Genomic DNA, 24,680 nt, shown 5'->3' with positions numbered 1-24,680 from the left:
TATAAGCCAATACTAATTAGTAATAGCTTATGGAACATAATTTAATGAAAAGGCCTACAGCTACACTTGATTCAACAGGAGTAAATGTAATATAGCAATTTTATGAGATTGAAGTCTCAGCATCAATATAAAGTTTTTTTTTTTTCTTTTGTGCCAATCCTGAGGCTTGAACTCAGAGCTAGGATGCTGTCCCTGAACTTTCTGCTCAAGGCTAGCACTCTACCACTTAAGTCACAATTACAATTCTGGCTTGATAGTTAATTGGAGATTAAAAAGGCTCAAGAACTTTCCGGCCCCAGTGGGCTTTGAACTATGAGATACTCAGACCGCAGCTTTCTGAGTAGCTAGGGTTACAGGAGTGAGCCAGACATTTAGCTGCTTTTTTTTTTTTTTTTTTTGGTCGGTCGGTTGTGGGGATTGAACTCCGGGCCTGGGCACTACACCTCAGCTCTTCAGCTCGAAGCTAGAGCTCTACCACTTCAGCCATAGCACCACTTCCAGTTTTCTGTTTTTTTGTTTTTTGGGTCCGGTCATGGGGCCTGAACTCTGGGCCTAGGCGCTGTCCCTCAGCTCTTCAGCTCAAGGCTTGCGCTCTACCACTTGAGCTACAGCACCACTTCCGGCTTTTTTCTTTTTGCTTTATGTGGTGCTTAGGAATCTAACCAAGGGCCTCTGGCATGCAAGGCATGCGCTCTACCACTGAGCCACCTTCCCAGCCCCCCCCCTTCCAGTTTTCTGATGGTTAATTGGAGATAAGAGTCTCACAGACTTTCCTGTCTGGGCTGGCTTTGAACCGCGATCCTCAGATCTCAGCCTCCTGAGTAGCTAGGATTACAGGCCTGAGGCACCGGCGCCCTGCCAGATAATTCTTGATATGCCCTCCGAAATGTACTAGCTAGTTATTTCCTGAAAGCACATACGCAAACAGACACAAAGCCAGGAAAAAAAAAAAGAAAAAAAGAGTGCTTAACATTATACTACAAACTAATAAATCAAAACCTCAAAACCATCATTACTCTCTGAGAGCCAAGCTTAGAAGTTGACAGTCTAGTTAGTGGCTTTCAAACTATAACACTGTTTTTGAACCATAACAAATGGTATTAACAAAATCCCTAAAGGTCAAATAGGAATGATAAGGGGGAAAACGTTAATGGATTTTTCTCGTTTCATCTTGTTAGCAACAGTAAGGAAAACAAAAGGCAAAGGAATAAGGAAATAAAAAAACGAACACAAGCAATTGAAATACGTTATCTTAAATCTTTACACCCTGGCCACGACATTTTCTCTAAAAAAATAGTTTGGGCTCTCAGGGTGAGAGATTTACAGAGAGTATGTAAACAGAACTGACAAGATTGACGCAAGGAACAAGTCAAACCACTTCCTGTCCAAAGAGAATAAAGTTGACTACTCCCTTCAAACGCTGTGTGACAAATGCTGGGCGTGACAGGGCCCCGGCAGGGCCACCTTTGCTCCTGCGCAGTGTCTCGTCCCTCCGAACGCTAACTCCCAAGCCCCAGCACTTTCCCTCGCCTGCATCCTCCAAAATCACACGTGCAATGCTTTACTGCAACGAGAAGCCGGAGTAGGTAAGCCATAGCCCCCATCCCCTAACTAGCATCATCTGCTTTGGAGGAAAACAAGGCACAAACCCGAGTGGGAAGAACAAGGCTGCAACCCGCGTCCTATCGCTGCGGCCAAGTGCGGCCAACAGAGCCGCGCGCCGTACCGCCTCGGTCTCCCGCCGGCAGAGGGGGATCGTTTCGACCCAGGCGGATGACCAGGGGGACCGGAGGGGCAGCCCTGGGAACCTCACCCAGGGCAGAACTCCTCCAGTCCCGAGAGCATTCACAGGCCCGACCTCTGCCGGTCGGAAGTGACGTATCCGCGGAGATCCGCGGGGCCGCCACGTAATAGGCCTTCGCCTCAAGTCGCCGTTCTCCACCCGGATCGACCCCAAAACCGGGGAAGTGAGGCCGAAAGATCCACCATCCACCCTCACCCGGCAACCAGCGACTCCCAGGCCCCACCGGGGAACCCGGCAACACCTATCCGGAACTCGAACCCGCAACCTGGACGGTGCAGCCGCGTCGGCCTGCGCGCCCGAGTGGCGGCGCCCAGCGAGCCATGGGCTTCGGCGCTCCTCCACGCGCATGCGCGGCCCTCGGTCTCGGGAGGACTCCGCGGGTGGCCGACACGCCGGCCTCGCAGCCGCCGGCACTCCGGGTCGCCCTGGTCTCCGGCTGGCCCTGACCTGCGGCCGCGCTGATCCTCCTCCCGCGGCGGGGCACGGCGGCGGGGCGCTCCGCGGCCGCCCACCGGCGCCTCAGGCTCGCCCTGACACGAAGGCTCGGCGCGGCTTCCGCTTCCGGCGAGTATTGTGTGCCCAGCCGCAGGGCGGGGGCGAGGGGAGGAGGAAGGAGGGAGGCAGCGCTCGCCCCGGCGGCTCCGCGCCCCGCACTCCCGGACCCGGAGCCGGGAAGGTAGGTGCTGTCCCGCCGCCGCGCCGGGGCCGCACGGCCCACCCCCGCTGGCCGGCTCCTCTCGCCGCATCCCTGCGCCCGGCCACTGCGTCACCGGCCCCCCACACGTAACCACCGCTGCCTCCGCCCGCCTTGGGCCCGGGCGGAGGACGTTTTGCCGCCCCGGCGACGTCAGCGCGTCCGGCGTTGCTTGGCTACCCCGCCGATCCCCCGTCCCGCAGCCACTCGGCTCCCCGGGGGAAGCTGACACCGTCACCGCGGGTCTCGGCTGCGTCAGAGCGCCTGGCATCCCACCTTCACGTCACGCCTCTTCCTTACCTGGACACGCATCCCTCTCTTTCCCCCTCTCGCCAACCACCACGGCGACTGTCTCTTCTCTCCTGTCCCCCTGCGCCAGATTTGGCAGGAGGAGATGGAGATGCGGGTGGGAAAAGAGAGGGTCGCCAGATAGAAGTCGAACAGTGATAGAAACAAAAATGAGAACGTCCCAGAAGTCTACCCTTCACGAGGGACTGAGGGAGGAGGAAGGACCCGCCCACAGGCACCCCAAGCCCCACGGCTGGCGGGCCTCGCCACTCCTCTCCTTCCCCCAAGCTCCAGCTCCTCTCCACTTTTCACTAACCTTTTCCCCTTTACTTTCTCAAACCACTTCTCTGCCAGTCTAGATCCATTGTGGTCCACAAATGTGCATACAATTCAACTCCTCCAGGTGAGGAAGCCACCACATGGCTAGAAGACTGGGAAAGAGGCAGGGTTCCTAATCCAAGTTGGATTCCAATACGTAGAGAAGAGGAAAAAAAAATATCTGAACTATCTGATATAGAGAGATGAAGTTGAGATCTAAATAAGTTACCAAATTAAACACTCATGGGTGCCAACCATCTACCAGAAGCTGGAGATGTAGCTCAATGGTAGAGCACTCCCCTGGTATGCACGAGGCCCTGGGTTTGATGCATTTTGTTTGATGCATTTTTACCCCAACTAATCACACGGCCACTTCTGTGAAGTGCATAGACCTTCCAAAATCCTTCTTTTGACTGGGTCACTTTATGAGAAGAGGCAGAAAATGGAAATAGAGAAATCAATTTAATCATGGATAAAAGTATTGATGTTTTAAGACTGGAGTAGGGGACCTGCAATCTGTTTTAGAAATCTATCATATATTTCCAAGTCTGATGCTTCACCTGAGGTAGATTTGATTGCCTCTTTTCTTCATTTAATTCCTAATTAAGTTGCTATTTGGAAGACTAAAGTGGTTGCTGAATCTTTAGAATGGATTTACCAGCTCTCAAGAAGTTACTGTCAGAGACTCAGGCTTCACCTGAGGGTGACTTGATTGCCTCTTTTCTTCATTTAATTCCTAATTAAGTGGCTATTTGGAAGACTTCAGTGGTTGTTTAATTTTTAGAATGGATTTACCAGCTCTCCTCTCAAGAAGTTACTGTACACTCTTGGAAAGAGTTGCTATGCATTTATAACTTTTAGTCATTCCAAATGTTCAAATGCCCACAAATAGAATGTTGCTTGAAAGGTTCTAGACCAAGCAGAGTACACTTTCTCTAGGCTAGTCTTGTAAAAGGAAGAATAATTTCATTCTTTTAAAAAAAGAAGCAATGTTACCTTTACCTAATTCAATTCATTACCCTGTGAAAGAGTGAGAGGATGGCAGAAAATCTTGCTTAAGCTCCAATTGACTATTAGAATAAAACTCTTCTGTAACATTTGACTTTAAAATACAGCTAGTTTGGGGCTGGGAAGGTAGCTCAGTGGTAGAGTGCTTGCTTTGCATGCATGTGGCCCTGGGATCAATTCCTCAGCACCATATAAGCAGAAAAAGCCGGAAATGATGCTTTGGCTCAAATGATAGAGCACTAGCCTTGAGCTGAAAAGCTGAAGGACAGCGCCCAGGCCCAGAGTTCGGCCCCACAACCAACAAAAAATATACATACATACATATGTATATATAATTTAAGAAATCTTAATCCTTTGGCTTATATGGTACTTCTTAAGTCCCACATTCCTTTTTAAACTATTAAATCAAAGTAGTATACATTGGTCTTGAACTGTTGGTTCTAAGGTTACAAGTAAGATCTCCTGGGCCAGGACACATATGTAGATTTTGGATTATACCTTCTGTTTCTTTTCTCCTTGGAAGTTAAATAATGGCAGAGACAAGTCTGTTAGAGGCCGGGGCCTCTGCAGCCTCCACAGCTGCTGCTCTGGAGAACCTACAGGTGGAGGCGAGCTGCTCTGTGTGCCTGGAGTATCTGAAGGAGCCTGTCATCATCGAGTGTGGGCATAACTTCTGTAAAGCTTGTATTACCCGCTGGTGGGAGGACCTAGAGAGGGACTTCCCTTGTCCTGTCTGTCGGAAGACATCTCGCTACCGCAGTCTTCGGCCTAATCGGCAGCTAGGCAGTATGGTGGAAATTGCCAAGCAGCTCCAAGCTGTTAAACGGAAGATCCGAGATGAGATACTCTGCTCCCAGCATCATGAAGCCCTCAGCCTCTTCTGCTATGAAGACCAGGAAGCTGTATGCTTGATATGTGCCATTTCCCACACCCACCGGGCCCACACCGTTGTTCCATTGGATGATGCAACACAGGAGTACAAGGTGAGCGATCAGACACATGCCAGTGTCTATATATATATATAGAGAGAGAGAGAGATGCCAGTGTGGTGGAAGATACACTCCCTAGGTAAAGGGTTGTAAGCCCAGGAGGCAGGACTGTACCTGATCTTAACTGTAAGTCCCCTCACTCCTCAGACCTGCATACATGGATACACTGTACATCTAATCAACTACACTCTAGAATATGAAGTAGAGAAGTGTGCCCCCAGATTTTCTATAAAGTTTGCAACACTCTTTGTGTCTTATGGGTGCGTATTGGTGTATATAGTCTTGGAATAGTGAGTGAAACTTCATGGAGAGGATCAAACTTCAAAAGGCATTGCGATTTCTTGATTCTGCTTCCTGCCTGGTTTTCCTATTGGTTGAAATAGGTAGCATCATTTGATTGACATCCACCAGACTATTTGCATCTTCCCTTAGATAATGGGGAACATGGCATGGGGTTTAACTTACTGCTGAGCCATAGGGTAAATGTCTAAGTAATAGAATCTTAGCATTTTATCTTAATTATATATAACAAGATGTTGAAACAGTAAGGTGATTAGTGGCATAAGTAATCAAGTTTTTGTTCTATTTTTAAGTGGTTAGAATTGGATGGGAGAACAAGGTGCAAAGGTTACTTTGAGCTGTGAATGTAGTGCAGTGGCACACCGTGTGCTTACCATATGCAAGGCCCTAGGCTTTATTCTCAGCATCATCACCAAGAGCTTTAGCCAAAACTGGTAGATCATGCCTGTAATCCTAGCTATTCAGGGGCTAAAATCTGAGGATCACAGTTCAAAGCCAACCTGGCCAGGAATGTCCATCCATGAGACTCATTTCCAATTACCCACCAAAAAAGTCAGAAGTGGAGCTGTGGCCCAAATGGTAGAGCGCTAGCCTTGAGAAAAAAAAAAAAAGCTCAAGGACAGCACCCAGGCCCTGAGTTCAAGTTCCAGGACTGGCACAAAAGAAAAAAAAAGTAGCTTTAATAGCAAGAGGCCGTTGTTCATAAGATAATGGGTGGGGTCAGGGAAGGACACAGAGTTGATTAGAACTAGAAAACTAGATTCTGTGGGAAGAAAAGTGGGTGAGCTGAGAAGCTGATGAGGACAAGCCAGTGGCAAGGGATGGGCCTGTAGGAAGTTAATGTCTCAAATTATGGGCAAAGAAAGGAGCTTTATCAAGAAATGGTGAGATGGATAGGAACTAAACAAATGGGCTTAGAAGTGGAAATGTAGGTCAGTGATGGAGTGCTTGAGTAGCCCCAGGTTTTTACAAATAAAATAATAAACAAATGGATTAATAAAACAAATAGATTAATGTCTGAGCAATGCATATGCCAGTGCATCCCAGCTGATTTTAGCACTCTTATTCTTTCCAACTCATCAGGAAAAACTGCAGAAGTGCCTGGAGCCCCTGGAATACAAGCTGCAGGAAATCACCCGCTGCAAATCCTCTGAGGAAAAGAAGCCAGGGGAGCTCAAGGTAAAGACTGGAGATCTCATTCACACTGCCCTAGGGTATTTGCCTCTGAAGGAATTAACCACATTATTTAATCCATTCATTCTGATTCCTTAGAAAAACTGTTCTTTCAAAAAAGGTGTGATTGTCCTTCAACACTGTACTTAACTTACTTGTCATGAATTCATTTTTGAGCAGAAGGATGAAAGATGAAGGATGTGGTAGAGCACCTGTTACCAAGTATAAAACCCTAAATTCAAACCCCAGCAATGCCAACAAAATAAAACAAAAAAAGACTCTCTCCTGAGACTCTCTCCTATTTGGTAATAGGAGCTTGTTAGAGGAATTGAGGAAAGAAGGATCTGGAAGGTTCCCTGGGGAAGAAGGGAAAACTCCCAGAGCTGCCCAGTGACATTAGGACCAACAACATTCTCATAACTCAAGTAAGGATAGGTTGGGCTAACTCATGTTGCTTCATTCCTTCCCCTCTCTATCTTCATCTGTAGGATTCTGTCCATCTGCCAACTTGGACAAAAGTTACTTCCTCTTCAGTATTATGGCCCTTCCGAAATTAACTTGCTTTTAAGTTCATATATTTTTGCCAGGTGTTCATGCTCATACTTGCATCCTAGCTACCCAGGAGGTTGAGATCTAAGGATCAAGATTCACAGCTAGCATGGGCAGGAAATTCTATGAGATTCTTATTTCCAATTATCCACCAAAAAGCTGGAAGTGGAACTATGGCTCAAGTGTTAGAGCACTAGCCTTGATTACAAGAGCTCAGGGACAGTGCCCAAGCCCTGCATTCAAGCCCCAGGACTGGCACACACACATATACGAAGAATTTATATTCTTTTTTTTTTTGTCGGTCATGGGGCTTGAACTCTGGGCCTGGGCGCTGTCCCTCAGCTCTTCAGCTCAAGACGAGCGCTCTACCACTTGAGTTACAGAACCACTTCCAGTTTTATTGGAGATAAGAGTTTCACAGACTTTCCTTCCCAGGCTGGCTTTGAACCTCGATCCTCAGATCTCAGCCTCCTGAGTAGCTAGGATTACAGGTGTGAGCCACGGGCGCCCATCAGAATTCATATTCTTTTGAATCTTTTCCATAGCAGTTTCTTATTTGCAGTATGGTATCTTGGTATCTGAATTATTTCTTCTGTTGGACTCAACCCCCATCAGTAGCAGCAAAAATAGTAATTAATACTGAGTCCTATGCATTAATACACTGGGTGTCTGTGACCTTCCAAATTTATATGGTTATACTAAGTCTTGCAGTTCTGCCCATGTTGGAGGTCTAAGAGTTTAGGCTAGACGTGGGACAGGTAAGATATAGAAAGGCTACAAAGACAAAGGAAAGATTCTGAGACCATCTTTTACAGGGGTAAACTTAGATACACTATAAGGTCGGTATTATCATCCCATGTTTATATAGGAGCAAACAGAACTGATTTAAGTATCTAGTCCAAAAGCATAAGGCCAATAAGTGACAAAACCAGGGATAGTAACAATTTTTGAATCTATTAATTTATTTAGCTCTTGGGGTTAGAGTTATAGCTTAAGTGGTAGAGCACCAGCCAGGGAATGAAAATGTTGGATACCGAGTTTAAGTCCCAGTCTTAGACAAAAAAGAAAAAATCATTTTTGTTTTCTTTTTTTGGGCAGGGGAGGGGGGGTCAGTAGTAGGGCTTGAACTCTGGCCCTAGGAGCTGTCCCTGAGCTCTTCAGCTCAAGGCAAGCACTCTACCACTTGAGCCACAGTGCGCTTCCAGTTTTCTGAGTGGTTTAATGGAGATAAGAGTCTCACAGCCTTTCCTGCTGGAGCTGGCTTTAAACCACAATCCTCAGATCTCAGCTTCCTGAGTAGCTAGGATTACAGGTGTGAGCCACCACACCCAGCTAGAAAAAATAAATTTAGTTAGCTCTTGACATAGGCCAAACCCTGTTTTTGACCATAGATATCAATGATGAACAAAAACACAATCCACGCCCTCCTTGTACTTAAAGACAGGTGAAGAGAATAGATAATGCCATAACACCAAAAAGAAAGCTGCCAGTTCATAAGAAGATGAACTAGGGGCTGGGAAGTTGGCTCAGTGGTAGAGCACTTGCCTCGCATGCATGAGGCCCTGGGTTTGATTCCTCAGCACCACATAAGCAGAAAAGCAGGAAATGGCACTGTGGCTCAAGTGGTAGAGCACTAGCCTTGAGCTGAAGAGCTGAGGGACAGTGCCCAGGCCCAGAGTTCAGACCCCATGATCGGACCCAAAAAAAAAAAAAGAAGATGAACTAGAACTTTAACCTTGTTAAAGGCTTTTGCAAGTAATTAGTTAAGATTCAGAGATTTTTAAATTATATTAAATTTGTTTTTATTTAAAATATATTTTTCTAATATTGCATAACAAGCAGAAAGCTAGGATTATGTGTGTGTCTATATGTGTGTGTGTGTGTGTGTGTATACATACCAGTACTAGGGCTTCAACTCAAGACCTGAGTGCTGACCCTGAGCTTTTATGTTTTGTTTTGGGTGGGTCCTAGGGCTTGAACTCAGAGCATAAGCCCTGTCCCTGTACTTTTTTACTCAAAGCTAGTGCTCTACCAGTTTGAGCCACAGTGCCACTTCCGGTTTTCTGGTGATTAATTGGTTAAAGTCTCATGGACTTTACTTCCCAGTCTGGCTTTGAACTGTGATCCTCAAATCTCAGCCTCCTGAGTAGCTACGATTATAGGCATGGGGCAGGACATCCAGCAAAATTAATTTTTTAAACATTGACTTTTGTTTTACTCTCCCCAATGGCCCTCACTACCAATCCTCAGTGGGGACAATAAGAATGGTACCAGGGGAGATATTTACAGAAGATTCCAGTAAGGACAAAAATGTGTGTCCTGGGGCTGGGAAGGTGGCTCAGTGGTAGAGCGCTTGCCTTGCATACATGAGGCCCTGGGTTCGATTCCTCAGCACCACATAAGAAAAAAGAAAAAAGCCGAAGTGGCACTGTGGCTCAAGTGGTAGAGCGCTAGCCTTGAGCTGAAGAGCTGAGGGACAGCACCCAGACCCAGAGTTCAGGCCCTACAACCGGACCCAAAAAAAAGAAAAAGGAAAAGAAAAATGTGTGTCCTGTTAAACCATCTCCAGTAAGACTGGAAGCCTGTGTTATTTCATGTACATGATGGGTTGGGGAGCGGCTACCTCCGGCCCCATACCCTGCTGACACAGTCTCCCTCTTTTCTCTCAGAGACTAGTGGAGAATCGCCGACAGCAGATCTTAAAGGAGTTTGAAGAGCTTCATAGGCGGCTGGATGAAGAGCAGCAGATTCTGCTTTCACGACTGGAGGAGGAGGAACAGGACATTCTACAACAACTGCGTGAAAATGCTGCCCATCTGGGGGACAAGCGCCGGGACCTAGCCCACCTGGCTGCTGAGGTGGAGGACAAGTGCTTCCAGTCTGGCTTCGAGATGCTGAAGGTTTGACCTTTGCCCTTGCATAGCTCCTCAGGCCAAGCACAGTATAGCTTTGTAGTCTAGTCTGTCAGTCTGGGGTGATCTCTTCCCCTGCTCAGCTTCCCAAAGCCCAGCTCTCTCTTCTAGACATATTCTAAAGTTCTTTTTTCTATAGGAAGGCTTTTCTGACTTCTCCATGTACTTGTATCATTTTTGTGCTATTTATATCTTGTCAATAATCATATGCTTCATTTGTACAAAAAAAAAAAGTCACACACAAAACAAAAAACTCCTTTAGAGAAGGAAAGTCTGAACTACTTAGTGAAAACTTATGCCTTAAAGGTCTTATAAAGCCAGGGCCTGCAGCACATGTCTATAATCCTATCTACTCCAGAGGCTGAGCTCTAAGAATAGAAGTTCCAAGGCAGCCCAGGTGGGAACGTCTATGAGACTTTTTTTTAAGTCATAGGGTTTGAACTCAGGGTCTGGGCATTGTCTCTGAGTTTTTGTGCTCAAGGTTAGCACTCTACCACTTTGAGTCACAGCACCACTTCTGGTTTTCTGGTAGTTAATTGGAGATAAGAGTCTCTATCTCTAGGACTTTTATGCTTGGGGTGGCTTTGAACTGTGATCTGCAGATCTCAGCCTCCTGGGTAGCTAGCACTATAGGCGAGAGCCATGAACATTGGCTTTCCTGGAAACTCTCTCTTTTTTTTGGGGGGGGGAGGTCTGGTCGTGGGGCCTAAACTCTGGGCCTGGGCACTGTCCCTCAGCTCTTCAGCTCAAGGCTAGCACTCTACCACTTGAGCCACAGCGCCACTTCCAGCTTTTTTCTTTTTGCTTATGTGGTGCTGAGGAATCAAACCCAGGGCCTTAGGCATGCAAGGCAAGCACTCTACCACTAAGCCACCTTCCCAGCCCCATCCTGGAAACTCTTTTTATCTCCAGTCTATCACCAAAAAAAATAAAAGTAAAAAAAAAAAAAATGCTGGAGGTAGAGTGTGGCTCAAGTAGTAGAACATATCCTTGAGCAAAAAAGCCCAAGGGCAGCACCCAAGCCCTGAGTTCAAGCCCAGGACTAGCAGCACAAAAGAAATTTCTTTTAAAAGTTTTATAAAATGCAGTTATTATTGCTTTCCAGTTCTAGAATGTGACTTACCTCATGTTAAAAAGAATAGAAACATAACTTAAGGATATTTGAAAGTATGTATGGTATCTTATTTTTGATATGTCAATGAGACCTCTAAAATGTTTAAATAGTTCTGCTCTATAAAGATGCATAGTTGCCGGGCGCTGGTAGCTCACGCCTGTAATCCTAGTTACTCAGGAGGCTGAGATCTGAGGATCGCGGTTCAAAGCCAGCCGGGGCAGGAAAGACCGTGAGACTCCTATCTCCAATAAACCACTAGAAAACCGGAAGTGGCGCTGTAGCTCAAGTGGTAGAGCGCTCGCCTTGAGCTGAAGAGCTGAGGGACAGCGCCCAGGCCCAGAGTTCAAGCCCCATGACCGACCAAAAAAAAAAAAAAAGATGCATAGTGTTGGCCAGGCACCGAGGTTCACACCTGTAATCCTAGTTACTCAGGAGGCCGAGATCTGAAGATCATGGTTCAAAGCCAGCCCAGCCAGGAAAGTCCATGAAACTCCAGTTAACTACCAGAAAACAAGAAGTGGTGCTGTGGCCAAAGTAATAGAGTGCTAACTTTGAACACAAAAACTAAGGGACAGAACCCAGGTCCTGAGTTCAAGCTCTATGACTGAAAAAAATAAATAGATAAATAAATATGCACAGTGTTGGCAAGTTTGATTGTTTTATCTTAGATATCAAATAATCTATTTAAATTAGAAAAGCTGCAATGTATATTTATTCATATATTATATATTGTTATATTTTTAATATATTATTTCCTGTGTCCTTTGAAGTAGGTGCATCTGCTTTCCACATTAAACTGAAAATCCTTGTGAAGCAGAGGTTTATTGTCTTTGTCTTTTTTTTTTTTTTTTTGTCGGTCATGGGGCTTGAACTCTGGGCTTTGGTGCTGTTCCTGAGCTCTTCAGGCTCAAGGGGAGCACTGTCCCACTTGAGCCACAGCGCCACTTCTGGTTTTCTGGTGATTAATTGGAGAGAAGAGTTTCACGGACTTTCCTGCCCCAGGAAAGTTTTGAACTGCAACCCTCAGATCTCAGCCTCCTAAATAGCTAGGATTACAGGTGTGAGTCACTGGTGCCCAGCTTTGTCTTTCTCTTCTTTACCCCAAATCAGGGCTAGCACACATTTACTAATGTATTGGGCAGTAACAGATAGGGGCTACCAAACTGCAATGGGAAAGCATGATTATTTTCCTATGCCACCAGCCTGGAATTGTCTATACTGATCATCATGGAAACTAGTCAGTACTGGAAGGACAAAGTAAGGAGCTGACCAAATTCCTGTTTCTTGCTGGGAGCTACCAGTGTCCTGGAGGAGCAAAGACAAACATATGAGAAATCATTTGGGAATGATACAAACTACCATGCTTCATGATAACCAACAGTTAAAAGTGGGTTTAGGCTGGCAGAGATGCTCAGTTCCCGCTGAAGCTCTTCCCCTTGAGTTGTGACCCACAGTTTGCCCAGGGACTGTTTTTGGTTTTTTCCTTTCCCCTTGGCTTGAACTCAGAACCTGGGCGCTATCCCTGAGCTTTTTCAGTTCAAAGTTAATGCTTTAGTTACCACTTGAGCCACAGCTCAGCTTTCCACTTTTTTTGGTGATTAATTGGAGATTAAGAGTCTCGTGAATTTGGGAAAGGTGGCTTTGAACCAGCATCCTCAGATCTCAGCCTCCTGAGTAGTGAGGATTACAGGCATGAGCCACTGGTGCAGGGCTTGCCCAGGGACTGTTTTACTGATCTAGAACTTTGGATAGAAGTATAACCTTTTGTCCTCATGATCCTTGAATATCAAGACAAATATTTCTTTATTTCTCTTTCCCTCTAGGATGTCAAAAGTACCCTGGAAAAGTAAGTGATTTGTATGTCACTTTGAGTGAGTTTAAGTTTTGGGTTAAGGGATCAAGAAATGAGTTGGGAGGAGAAAGAATGAAATGGTCATGCAAGATCTGGGAAGAATGTGAGGAAAGAGTCATTGCATGCAGGAAGCACAATTCCCTAGGAGTAACAACCACTGGCCTTTTCCCCTTGGAGCATGAGGACATGGTTGGTAATGTAAGGTAAATCAAATAGGTAGGTTTAATTAGTAGCGAATTAAGAGAACTCCACGTAGTATTCAGGCAGGAAGATTAGTTTATTTTTTACCAAACTGCTGCCCCACCACACATGGTGGAGAGGCATGGTCAGAAGGGGAGGGCTGAGTTCTGGCCTGGGTTTAAATAGGGAAGGGGGTTGAGGAGAAGGTGTGTGCACCAGATACAGGTACCTCAGGGCCTGGGACCCTCCCACAGTCTGATTGGAGGCTGACCGATGAGGAAGCTGCCTAGGACATGACCTCGGAGGAGGAGCAGGGAGGAGGAGGGGATTGCCTCCTGGTGTGCCAGTTACTTAGGTGACAGAGGTACTGGGCGGAGGCTTAGCCAAGAGGGAGGAGTCTGCTTCCCCTTCCCAGGGCCGACCTTACAGATATAGGAAATGATAATGTAGAACCAGATTCTATTTGTGCTCTGGTTGGGTTCTTTCCAAACAAGATGTCAGGAGGAAAGGGCTGAGAGAACCAGAAAGATGATTATTAATTTGCATGAAGTACAAGAATGCCCCTAAGAAGTTCTGAGGCTCATTCTCAACATAAGGAACTGTCTAGGGTACCGTATAGCTCTCTACAGATAACAAAAGAAAGCAATTGACATCAAGGAGGAGGGAGAAAGTGGGAAGATAGAAAATTTCAGTTTTTCCCTAAAGATGACAACATATTTACTTGACTTAAGCTTCCTCTGATCCTGTCTTTTCTCCTACCTCCATGTCTCTCCTAGATGTGAGAAGGTAAAGACCATGGCGGTGACTTCAGTATCCATAGAGCTGAAAAAGAACTTCAGCCATTTTCCCCGACAGTACTTTGCCCTAAGGAAAATCCTTAAACAGCTAATTGGTAAGTTGTTCCCAAAAAGAAACTAGCAGAGAAAAGGAAGTTTTTAGGTCCTACCTATGGGCTCTTAATTTCTTTTTTTTTTTTTTTTTTTGGTCGGTCGTGGGGCTTGAACTCTGGGCCTGGGCACTGTCCCTTCAGCTCTTCAGCTCTAGGCGAGCGCTCTACCACTTGAGCTACAGCACCACTTCTGGTTTTCTGGTGGTTTATTAGAGATAAGAGTCTCATGGTCTCTCCTGCCCGGGCTGGCTTTGAACCGCGATCCTCAGATCTCTGCCTCCTGAGTAGCTAGGATTACAGGCGTGAGCCACCAGCGCCCGGCTGGGCTCTTAATTTCTTCCTACTCCCACACTAGTTACCTAGCTTTCAGTCTCACCCTGAGTCTCACAGTGAGAAACCTTAGATGTCATCTATTTTAACTTAACATCCACACCTTTTAAATAGGGACCCAGAAAGGTAGAACCTTTGTGGCTTAGGTTAGAATTTACCTAAGTCATAAGATAGAGTGACCATATAATTTATTACCTTAGCTGGGACAAATCTTGAGAATGAAAAAGAATGTCATTATTATTAATACATATGCAGGGAAAACATATTCTCCTCCCCCCCCCATACATGCTTCTTTTTCTATTTATTTGTTTGTTTATATTTTGGTGTCATAATGAGATTTGAGCTCAGGGCTTTTTGCTTACTATGCCAGTACTCTACCACTTGAGCCTCAGCCCTCATATTTTTTGGTCAGTCATGGGGCTGAACTCAGGGCCTGAGCTCTTTTTGCTCTAGGTTTTGAGCCACAGTGCCACTTCCAGTTTTTGGTGGTTAATTGGAGATAAGTGTCTTCCCTTTCTTTCTGGCCTGCAGACCTCCTCCTTTGTACTTCTCCACACAGAGATAAATGCTGCTGTGGGAAAGGAAGAAGATAGACCATTAACTTAGAGCCCTGCAGAGTTAAGGGAGCCCTTACCTATTTTAGGGTATGAGTTAGTGAATCCATTGTTTTTCCCTTCCCTTAGGCAGGACCAGGGATTGAGAAAGTTGGCCATGTTTTTCTGTTTTTATTATGGGGCCTGAACTTTGGGCCTGAGGGCTGTCCCTGAGCTCTTCAGCTCAAGGTTAGCTAGTGCTCAACTACTTGAGCTATAGCACCACTTCTAGCTTTTTCTGCTTATGTGGTGCTGAGGAATCGAACCCAGGGTCTCATGCATGCAAGGCAAGCACTCTACCACTGAGCCACCTTCCCGGCCCACCATCTAGTGTTTTTGTTTTGTTTTATTTTGTCATTCGTCGGGCCTGAACTCTGGGCCTGGGCTCTGTCCCTCAGCTCTTCAGTTCAAGGCTAGGGCTCTACCACTTGAGCCTCAGCAGCACTTCCAGTTTTCTGGTGGTTTATTGGAGATAGTTTCATGGACTTTCCTGCCTGGGCTGGCTTTGAATCACGATCCTCAGATCTCAGCCTCCTGAGTAGCTAGGATTACAGGCGTGAGCCACCAGTGCCCAGCTTCATCTGGTGTTTTTAAGGATCCAAACTATGTACTTGCAGGCTGGAAAAGTGAAAAAGTGTCCTCATTTACCTCCCTTCTCTGGCTTCTTCTCAGCGGATGTGACCTTGGACCCTGAGACAGCTCATCCTAACCTCGTACTGTCAGAAGATCGGAAGAGTGTCAAGTTTGTAGAGACAAGACTCCGAGATCTCCCTGACACACCCCAGCGTTTCACCTACTACCCTTGCGTCTTAGCTACTGAAGGTTTCACCTCAGGTCGACATTACTGGGAGGTGGAAGTAGGCGACAAGACCCACTGGGCAGTGGGTGTGTGCAGGGACTCCGTGAGTCGAAAGGGCGAACTGACTCCACTCCCTGAGACTGGCTACTGGCGGGTGCGCCTGTGGAATGGGGACAAGTACGCAGCCACCACCACACCTTTTACCCCTTTGCACATCAAAGTGAAGCCCAAGCGAGTGGGCATATTCCTAGACTATGAGGCTGGCACGCTGTCTTTTTACAACGTCACAGACCGCTCTCATATCTACACCTTCACTGATACTTTTACAGAGAAACTTTGGCCCCTCTTCTATCCAGGCATCCGGGCTGGTCGGAAGAATGCTGCACCACTTACCATCCGGCCACCAACAGATTGGGAATGACAGGTTGGCAAATAGGTTTTATTGGGATGAGGCAGGGTCAAGAGCTATGGGCCTTTATTCCTGTGTCCCGCTGGAATGTCTTGGTGTTTGCCGAGTTCCAGGTCTGAGTCATCTTGGAAAAACACCCTGGCGGTCACTATGTTTTGTGTAGAGGAATAAGGAGGCCTGGGCTGCATGACAACACAGCTGTGTCTCCTCCTCACTGTAGGAAGGGGGGCTGGTTGCCAGGGAACTGTAGCCCTGTCATCCATCAGGTTTTCTATTGCACAAGGACAGGTCAGGAAGGATGGAGAGGCTTTTGCAGAAACAAAGAAGTCTAGGAGAGGGTCCAACTTGCCCAAACAAAATGAAACTGAAACCTTTGGTGGTTTGTTTGGTTTTGGTTGTTTTTTGTTTGTTTGTTTTTTGACCCAAAAAACGATTCCATTTTGTTCCTTGAGGAACATTGAAAAAACATGAAGGATAGTTGCTGTCACAGGTCCAAAAGTTATGCAATTTTGCCTGAGGACAGAGACTGAGCACCAAGAATGTTAGAAGGACGATCAGGGAAGAGGGCTAAAGGAACATAACCCTAGAAACTAATAAAGAAGATGGAGATGTCTTTGATCTTATTCCCAGGGTAAGGTTGCCACTATGAGTAGGACTGGCCAGAAGTAGGGAACAAGGAACATAGGGAGAAGGAAAGAGTGGGAAGAAGAACTCAAGTCCCTGTAGAGCTTGCTTCTTACCTGCCTCCTTACAGTTGGTTGTCTCCAAGAAGTTGCTTACGTGGCTCCTCTCCAGTGGTGAGGTAGAAGAGATCGTGCTAGACACGTCTACCCTTCCACAGTTTTCCCAAGAGAAATTGGTAGAGTCAGGTATTAGAAGAAAGAGGTATGTCTACCTAAAGCCCCTAAAGAATGTCACTAAGTAACTACTCCCAAGTAGTCAGCCCTGTTACCTGGTTCAGGTGTCTTAAGAAGGAAGAAAGGAAAGAAGGAAGGGTGATAGAGTCTGAAGCAGTCTTTCTCACCCTAATGACAGGGTAGAAGTTGGTATATATAAGGAAGGACCAGATAGGCAACTTCCTTTTTTCCTGTGAGCATCTGACCCAGAACTGAGTGTTAACAACAGCCTTGTGCGTGTTTGTTGGCATCCTTCACCTTTCGCCATTCCCCTTTACAGAGAATGTATATCATTTTTTATCTTAGGCCAAAATAAACAACCTGTAGGGTACATACACTGTCAAAAAAGGTAAAGTGATGCATGTCAAACCAAACTAAAACAACTGGGATTATCTGCTGCTCTGAAGACTGAGACAAGAAACTGCAGTTTATTGAGGGCATTGAGTTCCTCCTACCACCTCAACAGGACTTTGTCCACTCTCCTCCTCTTACCTTTGTGCCTTGACTGTGGTTCTTTGTGGCAAGATACTTCGGTTGTTAAACAATATGAACAAAGGATCCACTGAAGTGAACTCTGTGTTGTGTGATAATTTGATAATGGTCTTACCTTGATGTGTAAGAATCCCTGAGTGTGAAAAACACATATTAATGGGCCTTAAGTGCTTGACTGAGGTCTGGATGGGCCTGGGAATCTAAATTTTAACCACACGCTTGATGTGAAACACTACACTGAGGAAGCCTTAGGTAATTGCCATCCTGTGGGCTGGAGGCCTGGTTCTCTACCCAGCCTGGCAGAGGTCTGCAATGGAAAGGGGGGGTGGGGGTGAGGGGGGAGTCTTACCTTCTTCTGACTCACACTGCACTTCTTAGAATTGAATATACTTCTTTCAACCCCAACCCTTCCATTCCCCAGTTCGCATCCCTCAGCTTCTGACCTCAGGCACTAGTAGTCATTAACTGAGTCAGAGGAAAACAAAGGATGTCTGAACAAATGGGAGACATCAAGCCATCAGAGGAAGGAGTGTTGTCTGTCTGGCTTGGGTTGGGCTGTATTGGTGGGGAGGGACTGGTAGAGGATACTGTTGACAAGTTTAACAGGTTTTTATGCTGTGAAGATCACCTGTTTTGTGGCCAGGCCATGTAATACCAAATGTATTTCATTGTTAAATGCAAAAATGGAAGTAAGCTTGTGTTTTCTGAGGGCCTAGGCCACTCCCCTCCATCCTTGTTCCACATTCCATAGTATTTCCACTGTTGATCCTTTCCACTTTCACCCCCACAAGCACCAGTGCTTTGTGTGTACATGCCTGCTTGAACTCAGGGTGCTGTCCCTGAGCTGCTTTTGCTCAAGACTAGTGCACTGCCACTTGAGCCACTGCTCCACTTCTGGTTTTTTTTGTTGTTGTTGTTGTCAGTCATGGAGCTTGAACTTTGGGCCTGAGCACTGTCCCTCAGCTCTTCAGCTCAAGACTAGCACTCGACTGCTTGAGCCACGGCACCACTTCCAGTTTTCTGGTGGTTTATTGGAGATAAGAGTTTCATGGCTTGGGGCTGGGAAGGTGGCTCAGTGGTAGAGCACTTGCCTTGCATGAATGAGGCCCTGGGTTCAATTCCTCAGCACCACATAAGCAAAAAGAAAAAAAGCCGAAAGTACCACATAAGCAAAAAGAAAAAAGCCGAAAGTGGCACTGTGGCTCAAGTGGTAGAGTGCTAGCCTTGAGCTGAAGATCTGAGGGACAAGCGCCCAAGGCCCAAAGTTCAGGCCCCATCACCGGACCCCAAAAAGTTTCATAGCCTTTCCTGCCCAGGCTAGCTTGAACTGTGATCCTCAGATCTCAGCCTCCTGAGTAGCTAGGATTACAGGCCTGAGCCACAGGCTCCTGGCACGTCTGGCTTTAAAAAAAAAATTAGTTTATTGTAGGTAAAAGTCTTACATACTTTACTGCCCTCACTGGCTTCAAACTTCCATCCTCAGATCTCAGCATCCTAATTAGCTAGGATTTACAGGGAAACCAATAGTTAAAAGATAAAACCTCTTTCTTCCGTCTGTAGATCTTCCAGGCACCTACCTTTTGCTTCAGGAGAATGAGATGGGAGATAAACTCTCCCAATTTAGGGGCTGGGAAGGTGGCTCAGTGGTAGAGTGCTTGCCTTGCATGCATGAGGCCTTGGGTTTGATTCCCCAGCACCACATAAGCAAAAAGGAAAAAAGCCGGAAGTGGTGTTATGGCTCAAGCGCTAGCTGCAGTGCCCAGGCCCAGAGTTCAGACCCACGACCGGACCCCCCCCAAAGAAAGAAAAAAACTCCCAATTTAGCTCCATGAAGAAACTAGATTTCTGTCCTGGAAATATCCAACTCCTAAGATCCTCTCCTACTATGCTAGCCTCTCTAGTCTCTACTTAATACATGATTATAGTTTTGAGGAAGTCTGGAAGAAATCCAAAATAAAGGAGCCCTGGAACCCCTGGGGGGAACGTGTTGACAAAAGTATCTCTGTGGGGCTTCGGGCCAAGGTACTACGTTTCCCAGGAGGCGCCGCGCGAGCTCAGGGGGCGGAGCTCCGGGGCGGGGCCTGCGCCTACGTCTTCCCTCTGAGCTATGGCGGGGCAGGTGAAGGATCGTGAGGCCTTCCAGAGGCTCAGCTTCTTGTACCAGGTGAGTCCGCTAGGATAGCGTGGGGAACGGGGCCCGGTGCCGTCGGCCCCATAGTGATCGCTTGGCGTCCCCAGGCCGCGCACTGTGTCCTAGCGCAGGACCCCGAGAACCAGGCTCTAGCGAGGTTTTACTGCTACACGGAGAAGACCATCGCCAAGAGGCTCGTCCTGCGGCGGTGAGAGGCGCGCGGGCCGGCGATGGGCGGGAGCGGGCGGGGGCCGGCCCGGAGGGGCGACGCAGCGGGGGGGGGGGGGTCCGATCGCCTTTGCCTCCGCCCCCAGGGACCCCTCGGTGAAGAGGACTGTGTGTCGCGGCTGCTCCTCCCTCCTCATCCCCGGCCTCACCTGTACTCAGCGCCAGAGACGTGAGTCCTGCTGCCGCCTCGGAACGATTAAGGAGCCCTGGGGAGGGCAAGGCGGGCGACCAAACCGTTCCTCCCTCCCCTTAGACGGGGGGGGGGGGAGGGGGGGGGCTTTGGAGTTGCTGGAGCCAGGCTTTTCCAGCTCTACTGAAACTAACGTCAGGACTTGGCTTTTGTTCCCCTACCTGGTCCATTGACAATTGATCGTGCCCTAAGAGGAGCCTCACACGCGCAGTAACCATTCGTCAAGAAGTGTCAAGTTGGGGGGCTGGGACGGTGGCTCAGTGGTAGAGCACTTGCCTTGCATGCCTGAGGCCCTGGGTTCGATTCCTCAGCACCACATAAGCAAAAAGAAAAAAGCCAGAAGTGGGGCTGTGGCTCAAGTGGTAGAGCGCTAGCCTTGAGCTGAAGAGCTGAGGGACAGCGCCCAGGCCCAGAGTTCAGGCCCCACAACCGGACCAAAAAAAAAAAAGTGTCAAGTTGGTCTGGGAATGTGGCTTAGTGGTAGAAGCCCTGGGTTCATTTCCTCAGTACCACATGAGCAGAAAAAGGCGGAAGTGGTGCTGTGGCTCAATTGATAGAGAGCTACCTTTGAGCAAAAGAAGCTCAGGGACAGTGCCCAGATCCTGAGTTCAAGCCCTAGGACTCACAGAAAAATAAAACGTGTCAAGTTTCTAAGATTTCTCAAATGCTAGGTTCCTCATTGTTATTCAAATTATAGATTAAGAACAATTTACTTTCTGTTGTTTTAATTTTGCCGATCATGTTTGAACTCAGGGCCAGGTGCTGCCCTTGGGCTTTTTCTGCTCAAAGCTAGCACTCCACTAATGTGAGCCACAGCTCCACTTCTGGTTTTTGGTGGTTAATTGGAGATAAGAGTCTCACCGATGGGGCTGGGAAGGTGGCTCAATGGTAGAGCGCTTGCCTTGCATGCATGAGGCCTTGGGTTCGATTCCTCAGCACCACATAAGCAGGGGGAAAAAAAGCCAGAAGTGGTGCTGTGGCTCAAGTGGTAGAGCGCTAGCCTTGAGCTGTAGAGCTGAGGGAGAGGGACAGGGCCCAGGCCCTGAGTAGTTATTATTATAGGTATAAGCCACTAGTGCCTGGACCAAGAACAATTTAAATAGTGTAGAAGAAAAGGGGGCGAGGCTTTCATTGAGAAAGTAGATTGTTTTGTTTTCATACTAATATTGGTGGGGTTCCTCAAAAACATGAATTCTAGGCGTGGTTGAGGATTGCTTGCCCTCAAGAATGGGAAGATGGCTTTGTAGTAGAGTGCTTGCCTAGCCTGCATGATGCCCTGGGTTCCATTTCTCAGTACCACATAAACAGAAAAACCCAGAAGTGAGGCTGGGAAGGTGGCTCAGTGGTAGAGTGCTTGCCTTGCATGCATGAGGACCTGGGTTCAATTCCTCAGCACCACATAAGCAAAAAGAAAAAAGCCAGAAGTGGCGCTGTGGCTCAAGTGGTAGAGTGCTACCCTTGAGCTGAAGAACTGAGGGACAGCACCCAGGCCCAGAGTTCAGGCCCCATGACCGGACCCAAAAAAAAAGAAAGAAAAACCCTGAAGTGGCACTGTGGCTCAACTGATAGAGTGCTAGCCTTGAGCAAAAGAAGCCTAAGCCCGGAGTTCAAGCCCCAGTACTGGCCAAAAGAAAAAAAAAAAAAATGAGGGTTCCAGAGGTGGGAATTTGAGGTAAGCAGGGGCAAGAAAGAGGTGATGTTAAAGAGGGCTACAGCAGATCTTGAGTGCAGTTAAGAAATTCAAAATTCCTCAAGTCCAATTAAGGAATTTTAAATGCATCGTAAAAGAGTTACAGAAGAAAGGTAGGGGTGAGATTCCTACTAAAAAACAGGGGAGGCAAAACTGGTGCAGACCTTTTCTCCTCAGCGGCCTAGACACTCTTCCTTTCTCCCACCTTTACCCCAGGCCGCAGGGGACAGCGTTGGACAGTGCAGACTTGCCTAACTTGCTGGCGCAGCCAGCGCTTCCTCAATGACCCCAATCATCTGCTTTGGGGAGACCGGCCTGAGGCCCAGCTAGGGAACCAGACAGGTAAGCCATGGTGGGGAAAAAAAATATTGATACCCCAGGGAAGGCAACAGGGGAGGCATGGAGATGTAGATGGACAGCTGGGTCTAGTTGGTATAAAGGGTGCCACAATCTTAGACAATTAATTCTGCTCTGATTCTGTTCTTCTACCCAGATTCCAAACCACCACAGCCCCTGTCAAACACAGCCCTAAAGAGTTCTAAAGAGAAAGCACAGCCTGAAGCTGCTACAGTTGCCAGGGATGGATTTACCTCTCCTTCCACATAAATAAAGTTGAATTGTGTTTGCATGAGTCTGTGATTCTGTTCAGTGGCGTTTCAACTGAATTTCAATTCTGCTTTTCCTATTTCTGTCCGTATTTCTTGTTCACTGCCAAATCTGCCTTTCATCTTTACATCTTTGTCCTTCCACATGACAGGGAGATTCTAGTTTCCATAGGCCTTTTGGTCCCATTAAGCAGCTTCCATTTTCAATGTTAAAAATGGCTTGAAAGTGCACTTCATGGGGCTGGGAAGGTGACTCAGTGGCAGAGTGCTTGCCTTGCATGCATGAGGCCCTGGGTTTGATTCCTCAGCACCACATAAGCAAAAAAAAAAAGCCGGAAGTGGCACTGTGGCCCAAGTGGTAGAGCGCTAACCTTGAGCTGAAGAGCTGAGGGACAGCGCCCAGGCCTAGAGTTCAGGCCCATGACTGGACTCCCCCCCAAAAAAAGAAAGTGCACCTCATGCCTTGTGAAGGTGAAAATGTGTTTGTGACTTTAAGTAGCACTATCCTACAATACTGTGAGGTTTATGTAATCACTTCATCTCAAAAAATTAAAAATAAACACAAACAACAACAAAAATTCCCTGCAAATTCAGTTAAGTGGTGAGTAGTGATGGGCTCATTAAGCTCATGAAACCTATTTCCTTCCAAGCTAGAAAGAAGATGCCCTCTAGGCCCCATAGAGATTTTTTTCCCCCAATCCTGAGCCTTGAATTCAAGGCCTGGCTGCTGTCCCTGCGCTCTTCAGCTCAAGGAGAATGCTCTTCCACACTTGAGCCACAGCACCACTTCCGGTTTTTGAGTGGTTAATTGGAGATAAGAGTCTCATGGATTTTCCTGCTCTGCTGGTTTTGAACCAAGATGCCTCCTGAGTAGCTAGGATTACAGGAGTGAGCCACTGACACTTGGCTCCATAGAAGAGTCTTAAGCATTGTGGGAAGAGCAGGCCTTGAGAAAGGATGAAGTCTGATAATCATTCTGAAGATGTCTACTAATTACCATTTGAGATTTTGGCTTCTCAGCTGAAATGGCTCATTCCACGTTGGCAAGCAAGCCTGGACCCTTCAGTGTTCCCATAGGATTCCATTTCTGGGATAGGTGGACTGTGTGCAGAGGAGGACCCTGTATCCACTAGGATTAGGACACAGGGCAAAGTCTTGGTGACACCTCACTAAAGGACTGTTCCCTGAAAAACATGGAATAACTACATGGGCTGTGTTTGTAAGTGGTTGCAAAGAGAAAATACTTAACAGCAGACCAAAGCACCAGAACTCAGCACAAGTCAGTGCTTAACTGACTTGTGACTTTGGGCCACGAGGTCTTTTAGAATATACACACTTCGCCAGTCACTGGTGGCTCACCCCTGTAACACTAGCTACTCAGGAGGCTGAGATCTAAGGATTGTGGTTCAAAGCCAGTCAGGCAGGGAAGTGCATGAGACTCATCTCCAATAAGTTACCAGAAAACTGGAAATGGTGCTATGACTCAAGTGGTAGAGCAAGCCTTGAGCAGAGGAGTTCAGGGACAGTGCCCAGGCCCAGAGTTCAACCAAAACAACAACAACAAAAAAGAATATATACACTTTTATGGACTTACTGTTCTCCCTGTCAGGTAGATGACATAGTTGTCAAGAGTTGTTCCGCTTTACAAAAATGATGCCTTGAATATTTAAAAGACCTACATCTTTCATCTTCTGACAGTGAAGTTTAAAAAAATTCTTTTTTAGGGCTGGGAAGGTGGCTCAGTGGTAGAGTGCTTGCCTTGCATGCCCGAGGCCGTGGGTTCAATTCCTCAGCACCACATAAGCAAAAAGAAAAATGCCGGAAGTGGTGCTGTGGCTCAAGTGGTAGAGCGCTAGACTTGAGCTGAAGAGCTGAGGGATAGCGCCCAGGCCCAGAGTTCAAGCCCCACGACCGGACCCAAAAAAAAAAAAAAATTATTTTTTATTGATAAACTTCAATCTTATTGTGTCATAAAATTCTTTTTGATTTCTGTTGTTTTGTTTCCCTTGCCAGTAATTGAATCTTAATTTTCTTGAAAGGAAGCATGCACGTTGTATATAAAGCTCTCTGTTGATTTCAAAAAATAAAAGTGCACCTCATGAACTCATACCTATAATCCTAGATGCTCAAGATGCTGAGATCTGAAGATCTCAGTTTGAAGCCAGCACACGCATGTCCATGAAACTATTTCCAGTCATCCACCAAACAGCCAAAAGTAGAGCTGTGCTCAAGTAGTAGGGTGCCAGC

The 24,680-nt window shown here is 46.9% G+C and overlaps 1 protein-coding gene across 6 annotated transcripts; it reads left to right on the top strand.

The window, feature by feature from the left end:
• Positions 1–1,471: 1,471 nt before the first annotated feature.
• Positions 1,472–22,459, top strand: Trim39 (tripartite motif containing 39). 6 transcript variants are annotated; one of them, XM_070024289.1, is made up of 10 exons: positions 2,673–5,095; positions 6,485–6,580; positions 9,793–10,023; positions 12,973–12,995; positions 13,958–14,073; positions 15,666–15,850; positions 19,828–19,928; positions 20,035–20,117; positions 22,045–22,170; positions 22,322–22,459. In XM_070024289.1, exons 1-10 carry the CDS (start codon positions 4,643–4,645, stop codon positions 22,432–22,434), a joined length of 1,527 nt encoding a protein of 508 aa, XP_069880390.1. In that variant the 5' UTR covers positions 2,673–4,642; the 3' UTR covers positions 22,435–22,459. The 6 variants fall into 6 exon arrangements, with proteins under 6 accessions (XP_069880388.1, XP_069880386.1, XP_069880384.1 ...); XM_070024285.1 differs by lacking the exons at positions 19,828–19,928; positions 20,035–20,117; positions 22,045–22,170; positions 22,322–22,459 and adding an exon at positions 1,481–2,480 and having other exon boundaries at positions 3,141–3,189; positions 4,636–5,095; positions 15,666–17,673; XM_070024287.1 differs by lacking the exons at positions 19,828–19,928; positions 20,035–20,117; positions 22,045–22,170; positions 22,322–22,459 and adding an exon at positions 1,472–2,480 and having other exon boundaries at positions 4,636–5,095; positions 15,611–15,776.
• The last annotated feature ends 2,221 nt before the right edge of the window (positions 22,460–24,680 follow it).

The sequence above is a fragment of the Dipodomys merriami genome, unplaced genomic scaffold, assembly GCF_024711535.1.
Source record: "Dipodomys merriami isolate MVZ:Mamm:240054 unplaced genomic scaffold, mDipMer1.0.p SCAF_16, whole genome shotgun sequence".
NCBI lineage: Eukaryota > Metazoa > Chordata > Mammalia > Rodentia > Heteromyidae > Dipodomys > Dipodomys merriami.
Note: the sequence above shows the minus strand (reverse complement) of the source record. Positions and strands in the feature narration are given on the sequence as shown.